Source organism: Pituophis catenifer, unplaced genomic scaffold, assembly GCF_029215685.1.
Source record: "Pituophis catenifer annectens isolate HBS135680 unplaced genomic scaffold, rPitCat1.0.hap2 SCAF_6, whole genome shotgun sequence".
NCBI lineage: Eukaryota > Metazoa > Chordata > Lepidosauria > Squamata > Colubridae > Pituophis > Pituophis catenifer.
The window spans coordinates 68,938,890-68,962,771 of NW_027256886.1; the positions used below are offsets into that span (position 1 = coordinate 68,938,890).

Below are 23,882 nucleotides of genomic sequence, written 5' to 3' on the forward strand. Positions count from 1 at the left end.
GCACATGTGCGTTGTTCATTTCGCTTCTGGAGCTGTCGGGAGAGGTTCTCGCTGCTGCAGCTCCCTCGTAGCGTTCCTCTTCCGATGAATCGGTCTCCGGTTCGATCTTGGGCGTCCAGGTGACGACAGGCACTCGTTTCTTTCTGTTGAGATGATTTTTGTTGAGATCGCTGGTTCCTGGGATCGTCTGTGGCGTGGGGTGGTATTTGCAGGGCTCTCTGGGTTCAGGCGTCGGAGCTCTCGTTGTTTGGATAGAAGCGGGTAGATTCTGAGATGTTTGCTTGCTTGCTTGTCTTTCCTTTATTTCTCGATTGCTAGCTTTTGTTGATTCTTTTGTAATTCTTAGTTTTGGACCGAATGTTGCAAAAAGCGTTTTCATTGCTGATTCTATTTGCATTTCTATTGAAGTTTCTTCGATGTCTGTGTCTGATTCTTCTGAAGAGTAAATTTTTTCTTTATTGTTTTTTGCATCATGCAAGGCTTTTCGCGCCAGATATTTTGAATTCTGCTTTCTGGTTGGCTCTGCTTCGCTCATCTTAGTGGTCTGTTGAAACCAAGATGGCTGCCATTCAAAATTTTGTGTGGGACTGTTAGTCTTCTTTTTTGTTATATTCTTATCTACAGGTAATTCGCTCACCATTTTTGATTCTTTAAGTTCATCTGTTGGGATGTGTTTCTCTCTCGCTGCTCCGTTGTTTTTTATTATGTCTTGGAGGTTCGCGATGAGATTTTCATCATCTTTTTTACTTTTCAAGAGTTTTAGTATCTCTGACCTGAGTTCGTTGTTTTCTATTTCGTTCTCTTCTTGGTCATCAGTTTCATCCATTATCTCCTCGTTATCTGTAGTGCAGTCTTCGGATTCTCTCGATATTGCAGTTGTGGATTCATCGATCATTTCTTGATCAGCTTCCATTTCTTTACTGTGTGCCCTGGTGTTGGGTCTTTCTCTTTTGTTTCTGGAGTTTTCTCTCTTAGGCATATCTAAAGTTTTATTGAGTCAATTCAACCATCCTCTGCTACCAAATTGTTGCGTTATTTTAAGGATCAGACTCAATAATTGATTCCTGAATAAAGTATTCAAACATAACACTGTTTATTTATAGTAGGCATTCTATATTCACTGAGTAATCACAGATAGAAGCAAGGAGGAGGTGCATACAGCTCCTTTTATATTCACAAGGGGGAGTAAAGTATGGGAGTGGTTACATATGAATATATTAAGGGAGGAAGAATAAATTAACCCCTAATACCCCTGAGTATATACAGTTTCCATAATGGAGAATAAGGCATTTACTTGTGACAGTCATTCCCGAGAACAAAGACACAGGGTTTCTGATAGTTAAAAGAATGTAGAATTCCATCATATGCTCTGTGTCATTTCTGTTCAACTTGTTCCTTAAGTATAAACTGTAATTTTCCATTTCCGAGTCTTATTTAATTCATTACTTTTGCTTTAATCTCATCTCTAAATGTTAAGTGCCCACAATTTAATGCAGCAAAATAGCCTGTGTATGCTGTTCTCAGCAAACTAGGATCTCCAGAAGCATATGTGGGAAGAGATATTACAGAAAAGGTCTGCCATCTGACCCACATGTATTTCCTCAAGAGGCGTTACACTCAGGAGAAGTTCCCTCTTCACAAGCAGAACTTATTGCACATAGAATACCAAACTGATGATGGCAATAACCTCCAGCTGTTCATAGTTGGTGGTATGAGATCCACAATGGCACCAGCTACATATCTCATTAAAATAGATGACCCAGAAAAGAGCTTTCAGCCTAGACTGATGCAATGCTCTCCCTTAGCCAATGTTGGAAAGTACATTTGATTAGGTACCACATGGCTTTTATGACTATGGGCCTATAACCAGTGGTGAAATCCAATTTTTTTTACTACCGGTTCTCTGGGTGTGGCTTGGTAGCTGTGGTGTGGCTTGGTTGGCATGGCTTGGTAGGTGTAGCAGGGGAAGGATACTGCAAAATCCCCATTCTCTCCCCACTCCTGGGGGAAGGATATTGGAAAAACTCCATTCCCACCTCACTCTGGGGCCAGCCACAGGTGGTATTTGCCGGTTCTCTGAACTACTTAAAATTTCCACTACCGGTTCTCCAGAACCTATCAGAACCTGCTGGATTTCACCCCTGCCTATAACTCAGAGTAAATAAACTCGTTTTTTAAAAATATTTTTTTATTTTATTCAGAATGTTATGGTAAAATACAAACTCCAAGCTCTACAAACTCTGAATATTGGTCAATATATTACAACGGTATTAGCTAGAATACAACCTCCACGTAATCTCACTTACACATGGAACTGAAAATGAATCTATCAATTTTTATTTTCTTTATTTCTTTATTTTGGAAAACATATATAAGATAACAGATAACGTATAAACAGATTGTGAATACATGAGATGGTTACGAATAAAAGGGGACATTAGGAGCCACATGGACTGGTTTAAGAAAGTATTGTCACATCACCTTGTTTTTGATAAAATGTGTATAACTCAGTTTGATAATACCATGTGAATCAAGTTTCAAAACTACATCAATTCAGTTGGAGCATGGTGCTTAATTTTGTGTCAGCCCCACTGGGTAGACCAAACCAGGAAATCAACTCCATAGGAAGGCTGAAACTATGTTTATTGAGATTGGCCATAAAAACTGAAAGTCTGATTATGCTGGACATCCTTGATTTTTTTATAGTTGGGTTAAATAGGGAGCTGTCTTATTAGGACATTCTGTTTTTAAAAAATGCTTTAGTCCCTTTTCACTAGATAACAGCTTCTATATATATCCATCAATGTCATCTTTCTAGATTTGGAAGACACATGTATTGGATTACATTATGTCACAGCTGCAATGATTATTGATTCTAAGAGCTCAACTTCCTATATTCATAAATGATTCAGGATTCATCAATGTTTAACTGTTCAGCTCTTCTGAACTCACAATTTCTTGTGTAGCTGTCAACATCTACATGTTGGAACAGGTATAAAACAATGGAATAATTAGCTCTGGAGAAAAACATAAATTATGGTGACTGACCTCATACCAGGCCTACTCAATCAAAAGGACTAATATTCCAGAAAACTTGTCATCACTTGTGTCAAGGGTGCCTGTGGTGGCCTGAGCACTCTGCCAGCAAAAACGGGCTCCGAGCTCCATTTTCAGCTGTGAAGGCATCCTGCAAACCTCTGCCAATGAAAATGGAGCTTGGGAGGGCCACCCGTGGCTTACCCAAGCTCCATTTTTGCTGGCAGAGGCACTGCAGACTGCTCCTTCACTGTTTCCAGGGTGGCCCCATGGGCCAGTTTTAAGCACCCCGTGGTCCAGATCTGGCCAATGGGCCTTGAGTTTAACACCCCTGCTCTACATCCTCTTGACGAATATCTTCTGACTTAATCCAATAGCGAGACCTCCCTATCAAATGAATCCCTTTTATTATAGTAGTAACCAAATTTGAACATTAATCAGTTGAATAATGACAGTCAAGGTAATCCGATTCAATATAAAATATCAGCTCCCATTGTATCAGCTTTTAATTTTAGTCTAGTTTTCTGGGGAGCTTTTCATATGGATGCTTTCTTTATCCTTTGACAATCTCCCAGTTTCCCATGGAAAGTTAGGAGATGCCTAACTCCTGTAAAGAAAATCTGCAGCATTATGGAGAGGCAAAAAATGAGGAATACAAAGAGAAGTTCCACTGGATAAGTAAATATGCCTTTACATCATTTGGGAGAGAGACCTTGGCATGTATGGTATGGAATTACTATTGGAATCATCCTATATTATGGGAATCTTTCTATTAACTACTGACTAAGCCGATGAATGTAGCACACATTATGCCAGTGTTCAGATCAGATTTATTTATTTAAGAAAACTTGCAAACCCGCCTACAAGTTAAAAGTTTAGGAAGTTACATTGTTTATAACTTTAGGATCTACATTAAGTTAGTAGTAGGATCTAGACTTAATTCTTCAGTAGGAAAGAAACACACTATGGTTCATAAATAAAATGGAAGGATAAGCAAATTTGAACACAAATCAAATGAACAATAAAGACAGTCAACGTAAACTCAGGAAACAAAAAACACTTGAGTATCTGGCACTTCCACAGGTACAATGAGAACAGTGGAATTTTAATTCCAGGTGGCTTCATCGATATTTCTCCATCAGGCCCAGGATTACCTTGTATGCACGTTGGTGAGCATCAATGCCCCAAATAAAATCCCAGTGAGTCCAATCAGGGAACTCTTTATAATAGACAACATTAGTTGTTCGAAAGCGTAACTGTGCAATTTCCATTGGCTGGCAAACCCAATCTTGTCCTCCAGCCCACATAGCAACTGGCACAGTGATGGCCTCTATCCTGTAGAACGGTGGAGTTGTCTGAGGAAAAGAAAACAGCGTGAGAAAATTAGAAATTCTCCTAGAACAAAATTCAATACGAGGGGGGGAATTGAACAAAAGGACTTCTTCCATACAAGTATCCAGAGAAGCCCAAAGAAATTGTGAATCAGGGTAGTGAATTGTCATAGATTCTTTCACTGCATTCCTTGTTTTGCTATAGATTGTGCCAAAATGCAAAAACTCAGACAGGTGCTGAGTTGTAGCAGGTGCTCCTCAAGATATCAGGCATTCAGAGACATCCATTCCTTTTAGTAAGATGTTTTATAGAAAATGACTATGGACAAGAATTAAATTAATTAAATTAAAATTAATTAAAAGAAATTAATTAATTAAAAGAAAAAGAAAAAAGAAAAAAAGAGTACAGGTACTGTATATTTTCTGCATCCCCATTTCTATTTAGTCCTCTTTGTTATATAGTCTCTGACTGAACCACTTTTAAAATTTTGTATTCTGCACTGTACTTACTGCAGGCTATATCCATATTGTACTTATATTTTAAAGATGCTCAAAGCCCTGCAGAGAATATAGGAACGCTTCTTAATTTCCCTACACCTATCTCCACCCTTGTGGAGTGATCTCATCTGTAGTGATCTCAGAAAAAAAATGTGTGAGTTCTATGTCCTAGACAAAAGATCGGGAAAGCAACAGGCCCAGACAGAGTGACTCCTTCTTGCTTGAAAGACTGTGCTGAACAATTAGCCCCCATCTTAAAACAGCTGTTTAATAAATTACTGAAGATGTGTTTTGTCCCTTCTATCATCATCCCAGTTCCTAACAAACCCTGCATCAGGGAGCTGAATGACTATAAGCCATCTGACATCTATAGTCATGAAGTCCTTTGAGAGGTTAGTGGTGGCCCATTTTGAAAGTCATCATGGATCTGCTGTTAGACACACACACACACCCTTGCAGTTTGCCTACTGAGCAAATTGATCAACAGATGAGGCTGTCAATATGATCTTGAATCCCTGGGACCTGTGCATGGGTCCTTTTTGAGGACTTCAGTTCAATGCTAAATGCCGTCATTCCAGAAATTCTTCACTCTAAAGCAGAAGAAGCAGGTGTAATGTCCTCCCCATATCCTTCCACTTCTATCCCAACTACTTTCCTGAAAACACGTGTCTATTGCTTTCCAATAAACAGAAAATTTTTACTTATTGGGATTTTCCAAAACAATAGGAAGTTTTCAAATCAAAAATACTTTCAATTATTTATACCTTATTTTTAGTTACCCAGGATAAAAGTATTTCACAGAATAATCTGGTAGCTTGGCAGAAAACAATCATTATAGTATGAGATTTAGGAATCAAATGTTCATTATTTGTCTTCTTTCCCATGGAAAAATGCAACAAACCCTACATTAAAGAAATGTCAAAATCCAGCACCACCAACCTGGTTATAGATATCTATGTTCTTCAAGCCATAGTCAAAATATCTGAAAAGCCCACTTTTAATTAACTGGAATAAGAAAGAAAACACAACAGAGACATAAGGAACTATATTTTTCTATTATAAAAATAATAATGAAGTGTAAAGACAAAAATGATGCAGAAATCCTCCAATCATGTTTCGTTACCATTTAAGGGGAGTTAACTCCAATGAGAAGATATCGAGACAACTCACAGTTTTTATCATTTCCATGAAGTTGTTTATTGTCATACAGCCAGCAAAAAATAAAAAAACAAAACTAGTCAGAACTGGATGTTAAGATCTTGGACCTAACTACAGGTAGTCCTTGACTTACAACAGTTTGCTTAGTGACTGTTCGAAGTTACAATGGCACTGAAAAAAGTGACTTGTGACAGTTTTTCACACTTATGACCGTTGCAGCTTCCCCATGGTCACATGATCTATATTCGGATGCTTGACAATTGACTCATATTTATGACGGTTGCTGTGTCCTATGGTCATGGGATCCCCTTTTGCAACCTTCTGACAAAGCAAAGTCAATGGGGAAGCCAGATTTCACTTAACAGCCATGTTACTAACTGAACAACTGCAGTGATTCACTTAACAAATATGGCAAGAAAAGTCGTAAAATGGGACAAAACTCACTTAACAAATTTCTCACTTAGCAACATAAATGTTGGGCTCAACTGTGGTCGTAAATTGAGGACTACCGGTAGAACACCATGTGCCTTACCAAAGCCACTGTCAGCCATTTTGTTTATGTTAAAAATGGAGGACATTTTTTTCATAAATCTTATATCTTACAACTCAACTCATAGGTTCTACTTTCCCAACTACAAAATGGCCAATGAAAAGCTCAGGTTTTCACTCCAAAGCATTCTGGAATGGTTATCTTAAAAGATCTTTCTAAAGTTTTATTTTTTTAAAGAAAAACATTTCCAAGTAGTTATCCTGAACAAATCATATTTGTACAGGCTTTGGCATGTAAGCCATATGCATCCATGGACATCTCCAGATAGATGGGTGAGTCAAAAAGGTTAAACTCCTTCCCCTTTCCCCCTTTTTTTACATACATTAAGGCTTTGATCATGCATTCACCCTCTCCCCATCTTTCTTTGATACTCGAGATAACTTAAAAATCAATGTGGCATCCAGGTATCTAAAGAAAACCCATTCACTTTTGGATTAGACAAAATGTGTTCATTGTTTAGCGTATGGCATATCATACATGCACTAGCAATATATATTAACATTTCACTCAGATTAGTAAAACGCAATACAATATAAATGTCAAAAAGGACTATGTTCAAGTATTTCTTTTCTTAATTAACAGCCTTTCAGAAGGACTGAGATGTGCAATATTTTTGAAAGACGTTTTCCATCATTAAGCAAATGCTGTCTTCAATTAAGAATTTGCTGAACTAATTTAACCAGCAGTTAAAGGTATTTACTTACCTTGGTTTTGTCTTATTCTTATTGGAATTCTCAAAAGACTACTTTATGATTATTTTTACCTGACCATGGGGATTTTTTAATTAAAAGATGACAACGTTTGTTGAATTCAATCATCAAAATGAGCCTTACCTGGCTCAAGTGGATTATGTGTTTTACTGAAGTATAATCTGGGAAATGTGAAATATACACATCAGAACGGCTCTAGAAACAGTAAAGAAAAGACTGTTTAGAAGAATTTTATACTGCAAAAGGCTTCTGTGAACTGTACTGCGTAAAAGATGAGAAGCATCTAGGCCTTTTTGCCGTCATGTGCCAAAAGTGGGGGGAGCGTGGGGGGGTCATGCACGCACGTGCCCATACCCATAATTCAATGCCGCCCATGCCCGCCCGCCCATGCACATGTGACCCCGCCACACTCCCCCCACTTTTGGCACATGATGGCAAAAATGGACCTGGTAGGCCCATTTTTTGCCCTCCCCAGGCTCCAGAAGCTTTCTTGGAGCCTGGGGAGGGAGAAAATGGCCTCCCCACCTCCGGAGACCCTCCAGAGGCCAGAAATGCCCTCCGAGAGCCTCCACACAAGCCCTATACTTACCTGGCATCCAAAATGGGCCGCATGGAGACTCCTGGGAGGGGAGGGGCAGTGTTGGAAGCATGCATGCACGCTGGAGCTGAGCTAGGGCAATGTTCACATGCCCACAGATATGCATGCCATAGGTTCTGTGAGATGTAAATGCCTTATTCCCTAATGTGTAAATAATGTATATATGGGACATCGGGGGTTAACTTATTCTTTGGTTCCTAATGTATTCATAATTCACCACTCCCATTCTTGGCTCCACCCCTTGTATATATAAGGAGCCACCTTCACCATTTTCCTTGCTTCTATCTGTGAATATTCAGTGAATATAGAATGCCTGTTATAATTAAAGAGAAATATATTTAAACCTCTAACTCTTATTATCATTATTGAGTCTGATCCTGAAAATATTGCAACAAGCTGGTAGCAGAGGATGGTTAATTGACTCAATAAATACTTAAAGATGTCTAAGAAAGATAGGCTCAACAACAGGGCCTACAGCAAAGAAATAGAAACTGAACAAGAAATAATCAACGAATCCACAAACGCGATTTCGAGAGAATCCGAAGAATATACCACTGAAGAAGAAGAACTAATAAATGAAAATAATGACCAGGAGGAAATCGAAATAGAAAATAACGAACTCAGGTCAGAGATATTAAAACTATTAAAAAGCCAGAAGAATGATGAAAGCCTCATCGCGAATCTCCAAGAAATGCTGAAAAACAGCGGAGCAGCGAGAGAGAAAAACATTGCTAAAGAGAAACCCAAAGACCAAAAAACTGTGAGTGATATGACTACAGAGAAAGTCATTATGAAAAAGAAAAGATGTGATCCCGCGCGAAATTTTGAATGGCAGCCATCTTGGTTCCAACAAGCCTCCAAAGTGAGCGAAGCAGAGCCAATCAAAATGCTCAGTTCAAAATTTCTGGCGCGAAAAACGTTATCAGACAACGAAAGTGAAAAGGAAGATTCAAACTCTTCAGAAGAACCAGAATCAGAAAGCGAAGACGACTTAACGAAATCCCAAGTAAAGTCAGCAATGAAGACGCTTTTTGCTGCATTTGGGCCAAAATTAAAAATTTCCAAAGCGACAACGAAGAAGCTAGAGAACAAGCCGATACCTCAAGACCTGCACGCTCCCATCCTGACTTCGAGAGCGACGACGCCCGAGCCCAGAGAGCCATGTCGATTCCGCCCTACACCGCAGACCGGATCAAGTACCAACGCACACAAAAGAAAGAAAAGAACAGTCGCCGCCATCAAAACTCCTAAAACCGAGCCAGAAACCGACTCGTCTGAAGAGGAGCGGAGCGAGCGAGCTGCAATGAAGAGAACCTTCCACGACGACGCCAAAGAAAAAATGAGCAACGCGCATGTGCGAAACTACGTAGACGGTCCGGAAAGACTTGAACTGGCCAGAGAACCGCGCAGACTCGTTGCGAGCATCCCCATGCCGTTTTGCAATTTCCTGCACTTGCGAGACCACGGACTACCTCAGGTTGTAAGTAATGGACAAAATAATGTGGGAAACTTACCCAGTGACTTCCCAAAACTTAGAGTTGATGGCATTAATTTGCAAGAATGGTATCAACAGCTCCAGGTTGTCTTTATGAAAGAAAATTTACTATTCTTTATCACTAGTCCTCCAAGAAGACCTTGGACTTTAAAAATAGATTGTTTACATCATAGAGCATTTTTCTTAATAATATCTAGCGTGTCTCCTGCAATGTATCATAGCATCAAACCAAACCTAACTGTTTCAGAAATAATTCAATGCATGTTTAATCTGTTTCACAGCGATAGTGTAGCTACCACTACAAGAATGTCTAAGGATTTCTTTTCTTCCAGAGTAAAACCAGGGGTTTCCATAAGTGAGCATTTGATATCTCTAAACAAAATAAGAGCTGAGCTGCATTTGAGGGGGGAAGTGATTTCAGATCAAACAATGAAAAGTGTTATTATCAATTCACTTGATTCATCATGGGATAGTTTTATGTCACACTTAGACACCATCAATCTAGGATATTTATCCATAGAAAGTCTATCTAACAAATTGATAGCAGAAGACAATTCAAGAAAAAATCGTTCCAGCAATCACACAGAACACAAATCTTTTAGGAAGGTAGCTTTCCAGGAAAAATACAATGAAGCTTTTAAATGCCATAATTGTGGGTCCAGGGAACACAATAGAAGAGACTGTCCCAAAATCTCAAAGGAGAGACATAGGTCAGAGTATAGGAGCAAATACAATTATAGACAGTCTTCCACAGATAGACATAAATATAGAAGCCCACCAAATTACAGAGATAGTAGAGGGGGTAGAGAAAATTCAAAAGAGAGAAAATCTGGTTCACTGAATGGACTAAATAAACAAGACAGCACTAAAACACAACAAAATGAGAACAATAATTGGCTTATTGATTCTGGGGCAACCAACCACACCACTAATAACAAAAATATATTGTCTTCATTTACAGAAGATAAATTTGTAATAAAGGTAGCTAATCAAGAAAAGGTTCAAGTATTAGGCAGAGGAAATGTGACCTTGCCTGGCCTAGGAAAAATAGAGGGGGTATTGTTAATTCCAGAAATACCTCATAACATACTAAGTGCCATAAAACTAAGCAGAGATTCTGACATCAATATAGTTTTCTCAAAGGGGAAAGCAACTTTAGAGAAGGACAAAACAAATGTAGGCACTGTGATGATTAAAGGAGGCCTACCCTATCTAATAACAAAAGAAAGATGGTTACATAACATTGATTCAAATATGGAAGATTGTATTGAGGCAGATGATGAAAATGTTAGTAACAGTGACAATGATGAATGTAAAATATCTCATGATCACGCAAATACACACAATGAGAAGAAACCAAGAATAGGTAAACCAATTCATGATGAGTGTGCTCACATCTTGCATAGGAAGTTAGGACATGCAAGTTTTCCTGTAGTACAAAAAATGACTGAACACGCAGAAGGTGTCAAAATAAAAAATTGTGAAAATTATTTGGAATGCTCAGTATGTAAATCCACTAAACTAAAAACTAGTCCCAGACCAAAAAAATCCAACAGATCAACTAACAAAATTTTTGACTTAGTACATATGGACCTAGTTGGTCCATTAACTCCATCAATCACTTATAGAAAACGTTACTTCCTAACAATAGTAGACGATTACAGTCGCTATGGTTTTGTTTACACATTAAAACACAAGGATGAAACCTTTCAGAAATTTAAGGAATTCTACAAACGCATAGAAACACAACATAATATCAGAATAAAACAAATTATGACAGATAGGGGATGTGAATTCATGTCTAAAGAATTCTCCCAATGGTTAAAGGATAGAGGAATGCTACATTTCACGTCTAGTCCATTTTCTGCGTTCCAAAACGGGATTGCAGAGAGAAAGAATTCCACACTACAAACCATGATTAGGTGCACATTAGAGGATGCTGGTTTAGGCAAACAATTTTGGTCAGAGGCCTTACATTATTCAAATTACACTCAAAATAGAACCTGGTCCAGTATTGTGAATAAAACACCATATGAGGTGATGTATAATAGGAAACCCAAATTAGCACACATGCACATATTTGGAGTCACTGCAGACGTACACATACCTAAGCAGTTGAGGAGAAAGGGAGAAAACGTATCCAGAAGATTAAGATTTATGGGATATGAAACTGGCACCAAAGGGTACAGATTCATTGATAATAATAACAAATTTATAGTCTCCAGAACAGCTGTGTTCCATGAACAGGCCAATTGGTCTAAATTACATCTTAATGAAATATTTCCAAATAAATGCAAAGATACAAAATCTTGTGAGGAAGGGACAATAGAAAATCAAAATATCAACAAAAATAAAAACAAAACCAAAACTTGGACAAATAGTCAGCACAAAATAAAGACAGACACATTAACAAAAAAGGAAGCAAGATATTTGCATGATAACCATAGCAAACCCGAAAGAGCTATTAGAAACAATAGAAATCAAGTACCAAATAAATACAGAGATTACATAATGCATATGGATGGTGAACAAATGACACCTAATACATATGAGGAAGTATTAAAACTCCCTCGTGAAGAAAAGGAAAAATGGGAACCAGCTATGAAAAAAGAGATGGAAAGTTTGCAAGGATTAAATGTGTTTACACCTGCGATTGCACCTAAAGATAAAACGATTATAGGTACCAGGTGGATTTATAAAATTAAGAATCTAGAAGGAGGCAATACTCTATACAAAGCTAGATTGGTTGCACAAGGTTATGCACAAAAATATCCAGAGGACTACACTGACACATACTCCCCCACAGTGAGAACAGAGAGTGTTAAAACAGCTCTAGTAGTGGCATCTGCACTCAATCTTGATGTATTTCAATATGACATACAGACTGCGTATTTACACGCAAAACTAGATAAGGAAATATATGTAAGAGCACCACACAGTCAATACACTAATAAGAATGAAATTTGGCTATTGAACAAGAGTCTATACGGATTAAAGCAATCTGGCAAAAGATGGTACGATTGCTTGGTAAAAGTACTTAAGACCATGGATTTCAACGCTACCACTGCTGATAACTGTTTCTTTGTAAAAAAGAGTGATGATCACATTGAATTTGTGTTAATTTATGTAGATGATATTTTATATATAGGAAAACACAAGGAGAGAAGAGAAACCTTTGTAAATAAGCTAAACGAACATTTCTCGTTGAAATCTCTAGGTAAAGTAAACAAATACCTTGGTGTACAAATTAACAAAACTAGAAGGGGATTCAAACTTACTCAGAAAGATAAAATCATTGAACTTCTGAACAAATGCAATTTAAACAATGCCAAACCCTGTGACACTCCTATGCAAACTGATTTCCTTAGAAACACTGATGAATCTTCCCCTGAATTCAAGGATAATACATTTTATAGATCAGTCATAGGTTCACTTCTTTATATATCTAATTGGACCAGGCCAGATATTGCATTACCACTCAATTTATTGTCAAGATATGTTAGCAAACCAACAATGTATCATTGGGAAGCGGTCAAAAGAATTCTAAGATATCTGAAAAGTACATTAGACTTTTGCTTAGTATTAGAACCTAGTAATGATAAAGAACCAAAACTTACATGTTACGCAGATGCGGATTGGGCTGGAGATATATCATGCAGAAAGAGCACTTCTGGTTATATTTTTCTATTAAATGACTGTCCAGTTTACTGGTACACTGGTAAACAAGAACTGGTAGCCACTTCGACCACAGAAGCGGAATATGTTTGTTTGTCCAAAGCTGCAAATAACCTTGTATGGTTTAATGATTTGATTTCAGATGTTTGGAAAAAACCTGCTTTGCCTTTTGTTATGCATGAAGATAATAAAGCAGCCATTGAAATATCCAGATCCGATGCCATTGGACAAAGGTCCAGGCATATAGATATAAAATTTAAGCATGTGAGACAATTGTCTCAAGATGGATTTATCAAAGCAGTGCATTGTGATACCTCTGAACAATTAGCTGACATATTGACGAAGCCTTTACCTTCTAAACAGCACAAATATTTAACATCAAAATTATATGTCTTATATTGTCCTGAATCTGAATGTAATTGGTGTTGTATAGCGAACCGGCATTTAGAGGGGGATTTGTGAGATGTAAATGCCTTATTCCCTAATGTGTAAATAATGTATATATGGGACATCGGGGGTTAACTTATTCTTTGGTTCCTAATGTATTCATAATTCACCACTCCCATTCTTGGCTCCACCCCTTGTATATATAAGGAGCCACCTTCACCATTTTCCTTGCTTCTATCTGTGAATATTCAGTGAATATAGAATGCCTGTTATAATTAAAGAGAAATATATTTAAACCTCTAACTCTTATTATCATTATTGAGTCTGATCCTGAAAATATTGCAACAGGTTCGCCATCACGGATCTAAGCTAAACTTGAGCTCATCACTGAGTAATTTCATACAACAGGAAGGGAGGGAGGGAGGAATAGATATCCAGATGAAATATGAAGATTATGTTGTTATTTACCTTTCACTGTTTAAATGCAATGTGTTTTAAAGTATGACACACCAAAGAATGATCAGCACCATTGGCATTGTTTTTTTAATGTTGTTTTCATCCAGAGACTCAGATCATAGAAATACTTGCAAATGTATATCTATATTGTTGAGAATCTGAATCAAAAGCTCCACACATTCACATACCCTTGCATACTTTCCCAATGCAAATTGAGCTTCCAGGCTAGGATTAAATTAATAGAATCATAGAATTATGAAACTGAAAGACATCAAAAGGATGCCCTTTATTAAAGACTGAAGACACATCCCGTGTGGTGCTGGACAACACAGTTGTCAAACCTCCTGCAACATTTTTGCCAGCATCCTTCATTTAAGTCTTGTGGGAATTTTTTTTAGGAAATGTATTTTGTCTTGCAAACTCTTTATCTTGGACTATTTCACTCTTTAACTATATAAGTGTGGGGACATCCTTTAAAAAGCTTCATTTTCTTTAACATTTTGAAAAACTTCATTTAAATACCTTATTTAAATTCTTCAGATTAAATCCACCAATAAGAGAAAGTGCTTGTCTGCAGAGTTCATCAGCTGGTTGCCGTCTACATTGTTGGGCCAGAGCTGTTCTCTGGCGTGGATTCAGCAGAACAAATTCCTTCTTCCCAAATATGAGCTGCAAAACCAAGGAATCCTTTTTCCTGTGAATCTTTCCAATGGCTTTCTTAAACAAACTGGCAAATTAAGAAGCTTAATATTCTAAAATCCTTAAATTAAGAAAACAGCTGCAGGCTATGTAAATAAGTTTTGGAGATTCTTCCCATTTCAATTATTTTTCCAATTTTCAGATTTATAAAAGAATTTGGCCTTGTTCTTTAGTTTACTTTTGTTAAAAAAATATGAATTTGCTATAAAGTGCTATATATTAGAAATTATGGAAGAATAAACTCACCACCTGGGTGAAGGAAAAAGGAACGATTTGGGCCACAGCTTGAAACGGCTGCTTTAAAGAACTAAGAAACAGTTCTGATAAGAAAACTCAGTGCTACAAATATAGGAATGGGAACATAAAAATAGAACATAAAGATAGAAATAATAGATTAAATAAGAGTTGTAAACGTATAGGCAGAAGAACAACACAGGGGTTTAATTTTGCATAAATAAAACAATTTTGTGTGGTCTTTATAATAAATAAACCTAACAGAAATAAAAGTTGCTCATGTTAAAAGCAAAATTCAAGAGGAGCATCATGTGCACAAGGTCAAAAATGGAATCAAGTAGATGAGACAATAAAACTGGACATTGAAGACAAACCTGAAATCCCTAATGCCTTCAAATCAGTGGTGGGTTGCCCCCAGTTTGGACCACTTCGCAAGAACCGGTAGTAAAACCGGTGGGAGGCCCCGCCCACTGCCCCAGCAATCTGCTCATGCATTGCGAACTGGTGATAAAGGTAAGTAGAACCCACCCCTGCTTCAAATGATCCTGTACCTTAGAATAAACTCAGGGTATCCTTCTAAAAACTGCAGAGAAGAAAGAGAAAACAAATATTCACAAAACTAGCCAAACAAAATGCTGATATTATATGCCTTCAGGAAGTCCACATACGTAAACAAGACGATAGGTATTTAGAATATAATAAACTAGGGAAAGTCTTCACTAGCGGGAAAAAAAAGAGGGGGTGGCAATATACGTCAAGGGAGGGATAGCCGCAGAACAAAAATATGCTGATTCTAAAGGAAGGACGTTGATGATTGATATAAAAAGAGGAAATTCATCAGTATTATTGGTAGCTATATATGCCCCAAACAAAAATCAGGGAAAATATTATAAAAAACTCCACGAACGAATAAGTAAAATGGAATATAGCAACATCTGTATAGTGGGAGATTTCAATGGGATATCAGACTCTGATAAAGATCACAGGAGCGGCAAAGAAAAAAAAAAGAGACAAGCTACCCAAAATCTTTTTTGATCTAATGGAAGAAATGAACTTAATAAATATCTGGAGGACCCTACATCCAGATGAGAAACAATATACTTTCTATTCGAACCCTCAAATATCATGGTCTAGAATAGATATGATGTGGGTTAGCAAAAAAGTGGGATTAGAAATTGATTCCGCAGAAATTACACCAAACATATGGGCAGAACACAACCCCCTAGAAATTAAGTGGAGGGTTTCACAGAGGAAAAAGATGAGGAGATGGAGATTAAATACACAACTTCTAAGGGATAAAGAATACATAGAAAAAACCAGGGGAGAATTAAAACTATTTTTCAAAGAAAATGAGAATCAAGAAACAGCCCGAACAAACATATGGGACACAATGAAGGCATATTTAAGAGGCTTAACAATATCATACAACGCATATAAAAATTAAAAAAAAAGCGGAAGGCTCAAACTGCCCTACAGGAAGAACTGGGGAAAGTGGAAAAGAAGCTGCAGCAAAACCCAGGAGACAAGGTGACAAAAGAGAATTGGACAATGTTAAGACATAAATTGAATTTATTAGACCAGGATTTGGCTTATAAAATAAAACAATCGAAACAATATTATTTTGAAAACGCCAACAAACCCGGCAGATAGTTGTCCTACAAATTAAAGAAAGAAAATGAAAAACGGAGTATTCATCAATTGGAAGACAAGAAAGGAAACCTACAAAATAAAGAAGAGGATAAGCTTGAAATTGCTCGTGAATCTATACAGAACTCTATAAAGACGATGAAGTTCCTAGAGAAAGGATTGTGCAGTATTTTTCAGAAAATGAACCAGTATTGACAGGAGAAGAGGAGAGGGAGGAGTTGAATAGAGAGGTCACAATAGAGGAATTGAAGATGGCAATTTCCAGATTGAAGAATAATAAGTCATTGATATTCTAGAATATTACGAGGCCCACCCTGAAAAGAAAATGGCATTAGTTTTTCTAAACGCCCAAAAAGTGTTTGACAACTTAAATTGGGAGTTTATGATTGAACAAATTAAAATCATGAAACTTGGAATGAACTTTGAGAGAATGATAAAGACAATGTACAATAAACAAAGGGCAAACATAATATTAAATGGAGATATGACTAAATCATTCCAGATAAAGAAGGGGGTAAGACAAGGATGTCCACTATCACCATTAAGATACGGGACACTTTATTACAAACCTGGAAGAAAATTGGGCAAAAACAGTATATGAAGGTCCCAAATTGGCTTTCAACAATGGAAGCTATAATATACCCCAATGCGCTAGGTGTTGATAAAATGTTTAAGTACAAGGATATTTTAGACAGTTGCGGGAATCTTAAAACCAATGAATCATTGAGAGAACAGGGTATCCACATTGACTGGTGGCCATATTTGCAGATTAGAGCTAGGCACCAAAAAGACAAAGAGAAATTCGGAATAGAGACGGGTCCAAACAGATTTGATAAATTATTAATAGGCACGGAAAAAAAGTACTAGCTAAATTATATAACTACCTATTAGAATATGATAGAGCAGAAGAGGTGGTAAAAGAACAAACGATTGTGTGGGCAAAAAATATAGGACATAGTATAAATTTAGCTGATTGGGAAATAATTTGGAATAGAAATTACAAACTGACAAGAGTGGTAGCATTTAAAGAAAATCAATATAAAATGCTATATAGATGGCATTTAGCCCCCACAAGATTAGCCAAAATCTACCCTAACACAAGCACAAACTGTTGGAAATGTGACTACCACCAGGGTACCTTCTTTCATATGTGATGGATGTGCCCCAAAGCGATGAAGTATTGGAAAAAGATCCAAAATTGGATCCAAGAAATAATTGAGGAAAATATAGATTTGGCTCCTGAAACCTTTCTCCTGGGAGTACTAAAGAGGACATATGAAAAAAAAAAAAGAGATACTTAATTATACATATCATTACGGCAGCTAGATTAACATACGCACAGCATTGGAAAGAAAAGGGAACACCACCAGAAGAACATTTAATTCGGAAAATCCTAGAATGTGCCGAAATGAGCAAACTAACATATGAGATTAACGAGAAGGAGGAATCAGAATACTATATGGTGTGGGGACTCTGGTATAAATGGATAGAAGATCGAATAAAGAAGGGACAAGGGATAGTATAAATAGTAAAATAAGTGGGTAAATCATAAGACACTATAACAAAACGATGTATCCAATTTATATACATATTAGCACTGTTAAACCGATATCTTGTGTATTGTATTACAATGTAATTTAATAAACTTTAAAAAAATATATAATGTAAAAACTAAAATTATATTAAATCTGAATTATATCTTAAAGTATAGCAGTAGAAATGTATCTAAAACTATTAATATCAGCAAAATGGTAAGCACTCCCTTTCTGCTCTTGAAAACCTTTCCTACCTTTAAGTCCCTAGTGAAGACTTCCAAGGCTTTGCTGATAGGTTCAGCTTTAATGTACATACCTTGATTAATACTTCTGGCAAACGTCCTATTTGTAATATGGGACTTATGGCTTTCTGTAATGTGTATGAAGGACCCAAGGCAAAAAACAGTTTTATTTTCTCAGCCAGGTGTGGGCGGACAGAAAATGCAATATAAGCTGTGAAAACACAAAACATTTTAATTTAGCACCTTTTTAAATGCAGAGGAAAGTAATTCTGTATTTACAGGCAAAAATGGAATGTATGAAGACTTCATAGGACTACCTCATGTAATATGTAAAAGTTAACAATTTAGTTTTTTATAGAGTCCTTTATGGTTGAAACCATCAGCTACCTAGGTTGAAGTCAACAAAGTTTATAATCCCTTGATTTAGATTATCAACTGACCATTGTTTATACGTTCATTTCATATTTTTAATTGCTTTTACAGGGAGTGGAGGGTGATTTTAACTTCACAATGGCCAAGATCATTTGTTGAACTTTATATTTTCCTAAATGAAGGAGAAAATATGGCATTGGTTTTGGCAAGCAAAACATTTCCCTGCCTGGATTTCTTTCCTCGAATTAGGAAACCATAAATTGTGCAGGCTCCCCCATGACTGGGATTCCCCCAGTCCCTCTTGAGACTGAAGGATGCCCATGAAAATACTTAGAAAGCCAAGGAATATTGGTAAACCCAGGAAAAGATATTAGGAGATGAACAAAGACTCTGGAAAGCAAGGCCAATAAAATAAATCCATAAAATTAACTTTCTTGAAAATAACTATGTCCATGAAATGCTTTCTTTGTTATTTCACACCATTGTTTTTGTAAAATGTATTACCTCATGGAAAGCTCTCATGTCTGACCTCATATGTGCCAATAGAATATATGTTTAACTCATTCATATATAATTCCTTCTCATTCATATATTATTTGTTCTACCCTCAATTCAGGAATTCATCTCAGAAGTCAATGAGGGTGGGGAAGGAGACTTCAACTTTTCATTGAGTTTGATGTCATCACAAGTGTGACATGATTTAAAAAGGGATTCCAACTGGCTTTAATAAAAATAGTTTTCTAAATGGTGAGAGAGGCTGTGGGATTAGCAACCTTGAATTAAAAATGGTACTGACTGGGCAAAGACATATGCATCATGAGCTATCTGGAGAAAAAAATCAGGAAAAAGGAAAGAAGGCAAATAGGAACTAGGGATTGGCTCTTTTGTCAGAGGAAAAATGGACTTTTAGGTTCTAGGCTCTAGAGTGTAAAACTCTAGACAGCTCAAGATGGGGAAAATGCACATATGTGGTATTGACACTTAAACCATTTGGTCATTGCTAGGATGGCATCTCCATTCTTCAAGCAGCCAAAAGTAATTTCAGCACTGGATCAATCTCTCTGATGCCAATATGGGGGATAGTATATATCTGGCAACAAGTTTTTCTCTGAAATTGGTTAGTGATTTTATAGGTATCAGGAAAACCTTCCGGTAAAAAGAATGGCAAATCATCAACTTACCTATTGCGGATCCCAAAGAATGACCAGCATAAAAAATCTTCTGCTGTCCCGTTTTTTGTAAAATAAACTCTGTCATGGCAGTAAGGTCATAGATGCCCATTTCATGCAAACTGCAAATGTAAAGATGCCATGTAAAATATAAATTGTGTTGTGTGCTAATCAACCCAAAGTTCTCTCCTGGGGTACAGACTCAAAGTATATTACTTTGGACACATTATGCAAAAAACTGGAAAAGTCTTAAATTCTGGGAAAGGTCGAGAGAAACAAAAGAAGAGCAATTCCCCCTTGCAAATCATTAACAAGTATATTTAACCAACAGAATATGCAAATAACAAATCGATCTGGATGAAGAGAAGATAGAAATGCTTTTTAGGTCAGCTAATAGCTAACTGCAACCAAACAAGTTTGAATAAAATTGTAAGTTAGCAATCACTGTAGTATATAATAGAATGCAAGAAAAGATCCAGGCTTCCTTGACTCTTGTTCCTCCTGGCGAATTAAACCACAATTAACCCATTGTTAAGGAAGAGGATGAAGAACTTTTGGGCTGAATGGTCATGATCTGGTTTTCTATACCACACTGTTCAGCCCAAAAGCTTGTCACTGCTTCATTGATGCCAGCCATGGAAACAAACAAGAGTATGTTGAAGACTACAAATATTTGTTTCTTGATGGCTAAAGGAACAGTTAAGGTCTCTACATAAAATTTTATTTATTTTATTTACATCGATTCTTATCTACCACCTATTTGCTTTGACTGTCAGAGTAATTCAGATTCTCTAAGAGAGCTTTAGCATGCAATAAACCTATAATCACCTGAACTGCCTGAATTCCTGATTATTTGCGCAGGGCATTCTTTAATTGACCTTTGAATCGATTAATTGGTTGAGTAATCAATTGACCGATAACCAACTTCAGTAAGAGCTACATTTTAAATACTAACCTGAAATTCCAAAATTCTGTTTCATTAACTGAAAGGTGCTTGTGTCTTCTAGACCAGAAGTTTCCTCTGCTATTTCCAATCCATACATCATATCCAGCATCTGCTAGTATGAAGCCCAGGCTCTGGTGGGGTAAATTTGATATCCACACACTACCCTCCAGAGTTAGTCCATGCATTAATAATATACCAGACTTATTGCCTGAAAAAGAATTTCTTACGTCAGATTTTTAATTATAAGGTTCATAGAATCAGAATAGGGGCACGGTGGCTCAGTGGGTAAGATGCTGAGCTTGTCGATCAAAAGGTCAGCAGTTCAGCGGTTCAAATCCCTAGTGCCACGTAAGGAGGTGAGCTCCCATTACTTGTCCCAGCTTCTGCCAACCTAGCAGTTTGAAAGCACGTAAAAAATGCAAGTAGAAAAATAGGGACCTCCTTTGGTGGGAAGTTAACAATGTTCCGTGCACCTTTGGTGTTTAGTCATTCTGCCACATGACCACAGAGACATCTTCGGACAGTGCTGGCTCTTCGGCTTTGAAACGGAGATGAGCACCGCCCCCTAGAGTTGGGAACGACTAGCACATATGTGCAAGGGGAACCTTTACCTTTACCTTTAGAATCAGAATTGCATAAAACTGTGTTGGATGGGAAATGACATTTCAATACTGTTTTTCTTCAAGGAATACATGAAGAGAGGTTGATATGAATAAACACCCCTGCTCTGTTTCCCAAGAAGTACCCAGACCATAAATTTTTATTTCTGCTTTTTTTTTTTTTTTTACCTCCCGGAATTCTGTTCACATTTAGGTAATAGCCATCTTCTGTAAGGATCTCGTATTCTTCACAACAATATCCCCAATATCTGATTCTTTCACTCTGTAAAGATTGAAAGACAAATCTATAATGTAGAATGGATTGTGGTACAATGAACATACAATACATGGAACAGAAATTATCTAGGAAATGATTACATCAGAAAAATACTTAAATCATGGCTGAATTGATGAGGAAAATAATTTTTTTTTTAAAAAAAATCAGATATTATTGAGTCAAGATCAACGTTTGGTGATGATATGGGTATATTGAGTTTTCTTGTCAACACTTGGGGCCACAACTGTGATCAAACTATTTTTTCATGTATCTTGCATAGCAGAGATTTGAACCACTGTTGTGACTGCCATTTTGACTTTTTTTGACCATATCCTACATAAAATCCTGGCAGCAATTAAGAAGAAATTTGGCATTGCCTCCTTCTGAGATGCTTTATGACTTCTTAGTCTGCCTAGTAATCTGCCCTCCAAACCTGAATTAACTTCAAGGCCCAGAAGCACTCAAGTGTTGCTAACTCCTCAGACAACAAGACTGCTTAACCAAGTATATTTAACATGAGGCAGAATATTTAAGATGGTCTGGAATGCAAGCTTCATGTCATCTTACTTATGGGTGGAACTGAATATGAAAATTTCAACCTTTAAAACTGCACCGAATAGGTTAAAAAAGTATCATCACACCTCCTTGTTTCTTTGATAAAATATTTATTTGGCTTGCTAATATGTTGTGAGAAGAACATCTTCAGTTCCTTCGCTAAAGCCAGGACAATATGAGAACGGAATGAGTGACTTGGAAACTAGCTGCAGGAAAGCCAGAGGACCACAGTGACAACAAAATTGGGTTCCGGGCTGACCAGGAGGTGAGTATGCTGATTTTTATACCCTTCCGAGCTTTTGTGATTGAGATACCTGATGGGGTATTTGATTAATTTAACAGTGTTTCTTTTGGTAATTTCCCCTGGGGAAGGAAAGTGTCAAACTCAACTTGGGGAAGGGAGTGTGACACAATTTTAGTCCTCTTTTGTGTTCTGCTTTGTTTTGCTGGCTGGGGAATTCTGGGAGTTGAAGTCCACCAGGCTTAAAGTTGCCAAGATTGGAGACCCCTGCTTTAAAGGTTTAAACCTACATCCACTCACTTGGGACCACTGTGCTTTCCTTTGTGTCAGTCCCACTAATTTGATCAGTAGGGGAAATCAACTCCATGGGAAAGCTGAAGTTATTGTTGTTGAGAATCACTCTAATAAAAGAATCTTGTAAATCTGATTGTACTGGACTTCCTTCTCTTTCTTAGAATTGAGGGAATTAGGGAGGTATCTGTTATCTGGATTTTCTGAACTTGCAGTCTCCTCACTAGAGGAAAACACCAAGTTTTCAGAAGGTTAGGAGGGTAGAAGGCTGCCAAATTTCAGGGAGAAGAGCATTGCATAGGGCAGAGGCTGCCATAGAAAAGACATACTTCTTAGATCCTATAAGGTGATAGTGTTTAAAAGAAAGGAGGAGAAGCGGCCCATCCTGTCTAACATGCTTGGATGAGTACTGATTACGATTCTAAGAGCTCAACTTACTATGTTCATAAATGATTCAGGATTCATCAACGTTTTGCCATTCACTTCTTCTGAACTCAAATTTCCTTGTATAGCTATCATAGCAATCAACATCCACAGGGTGAAACATCTATAAAATAATGGAGTAATTACCAATGGAAAAAGACACATGTTTTTCTGAAATATGTATTCATACTAGATATATCTAACAAAAAGTATTATGTAAAAATTCTAAATGAGAAATTTGGTTAACTGCAGATATTTCTGCTGGGGCAATAAATGGAGTGAGGCTGTACTTTCAAACACAGGACAGTCTTTGAAGCAGCCATATAGGAATTCCAAAGGACAATCGCTACTATAATATTTTGAGACCAGTGCTTCACAGCTGCAAAACTCTGAAAAGTGCTCCTTTTAAATTCTTTAAGTCCTATAATCTTTACAGCCCTGTAAATATATTTATTAAGTAAATTTATGGATAGTCACACAATCGCAAAATATAATGAGAGCCAGTTTGCTAGCGCAGAGGTATCAAACTCAAGGTCCACAGGCCGGATCCAGCCCACGGGGTGCTTATATCCGGCCCGCGGGACTGGCCTGGAAACAGTAAAGGACCGGCCCTCTGCCAGCGAAAATGGAGCCCCTGACATGAGTGATGTCAAGCTAGCCACGCCCCCCTGACCACACACATCCTGGCCCTCTGAGGTCAAACACAACCCTGATGTGGCCCTCATGGAATCAAGTTTGACAGTTCAAGTCCTGCCTTA

At 37.3% G+C, this 23,882-nt stretch overlaps 1 protein-coding gene across 1 annotated transcript; it reads right to left on the bottom strand.

The window, feature by feature from the left end:
- Positions 1–4,157: 4,157 nt before the first annotated feature.
- On the bottom strand, positions 4,158–23,163 carry LOC139317820 (lipase member M-like). The gene is made up of 9 exons (XM_070944911.1): positions 23,140–23,163; positions 21,527–21,620; positions 20,748–20,946; positions 19,805–19,914; positions 18,326–18,462; positions 14,417–14,563; positions 7,407–7,478; positions 5,805–5,870; positions 4,158–4,391 (listed from the first exon to the last, which is right to left on the bottom strand). The coding sequence occupies exons 1-9, from the start codon at positions 23,146–23,148 to the stop codon at positions 4,158–4,160; spliced, it is 1,068 nt and encodes a 355-aa protein (XP_070801012.1). The 5' UTR covers positions 23,149–23,163.
- Positions 23,164–23,882: the final 719 nt, after the last annotated feature.

Coding starts and splice junctions, on each gene's coding strand:
- LOC139317820 (XM_070944911.1), bottom strand. Junction 14,564..18,325: donor TGCCAGAAGTATTAATCAAG/GTATGTACATTA, acceptor TTGGTTTTGCAG/CTCATATTTGGGAAGAAGGA. Junction 4,392..5,804: donor ACATAGATATCTATAACCAG/GTTGGTGGTGCT, acceptor TCTTTTCCTCAG/ACAACTCCACCGTTCTACAG.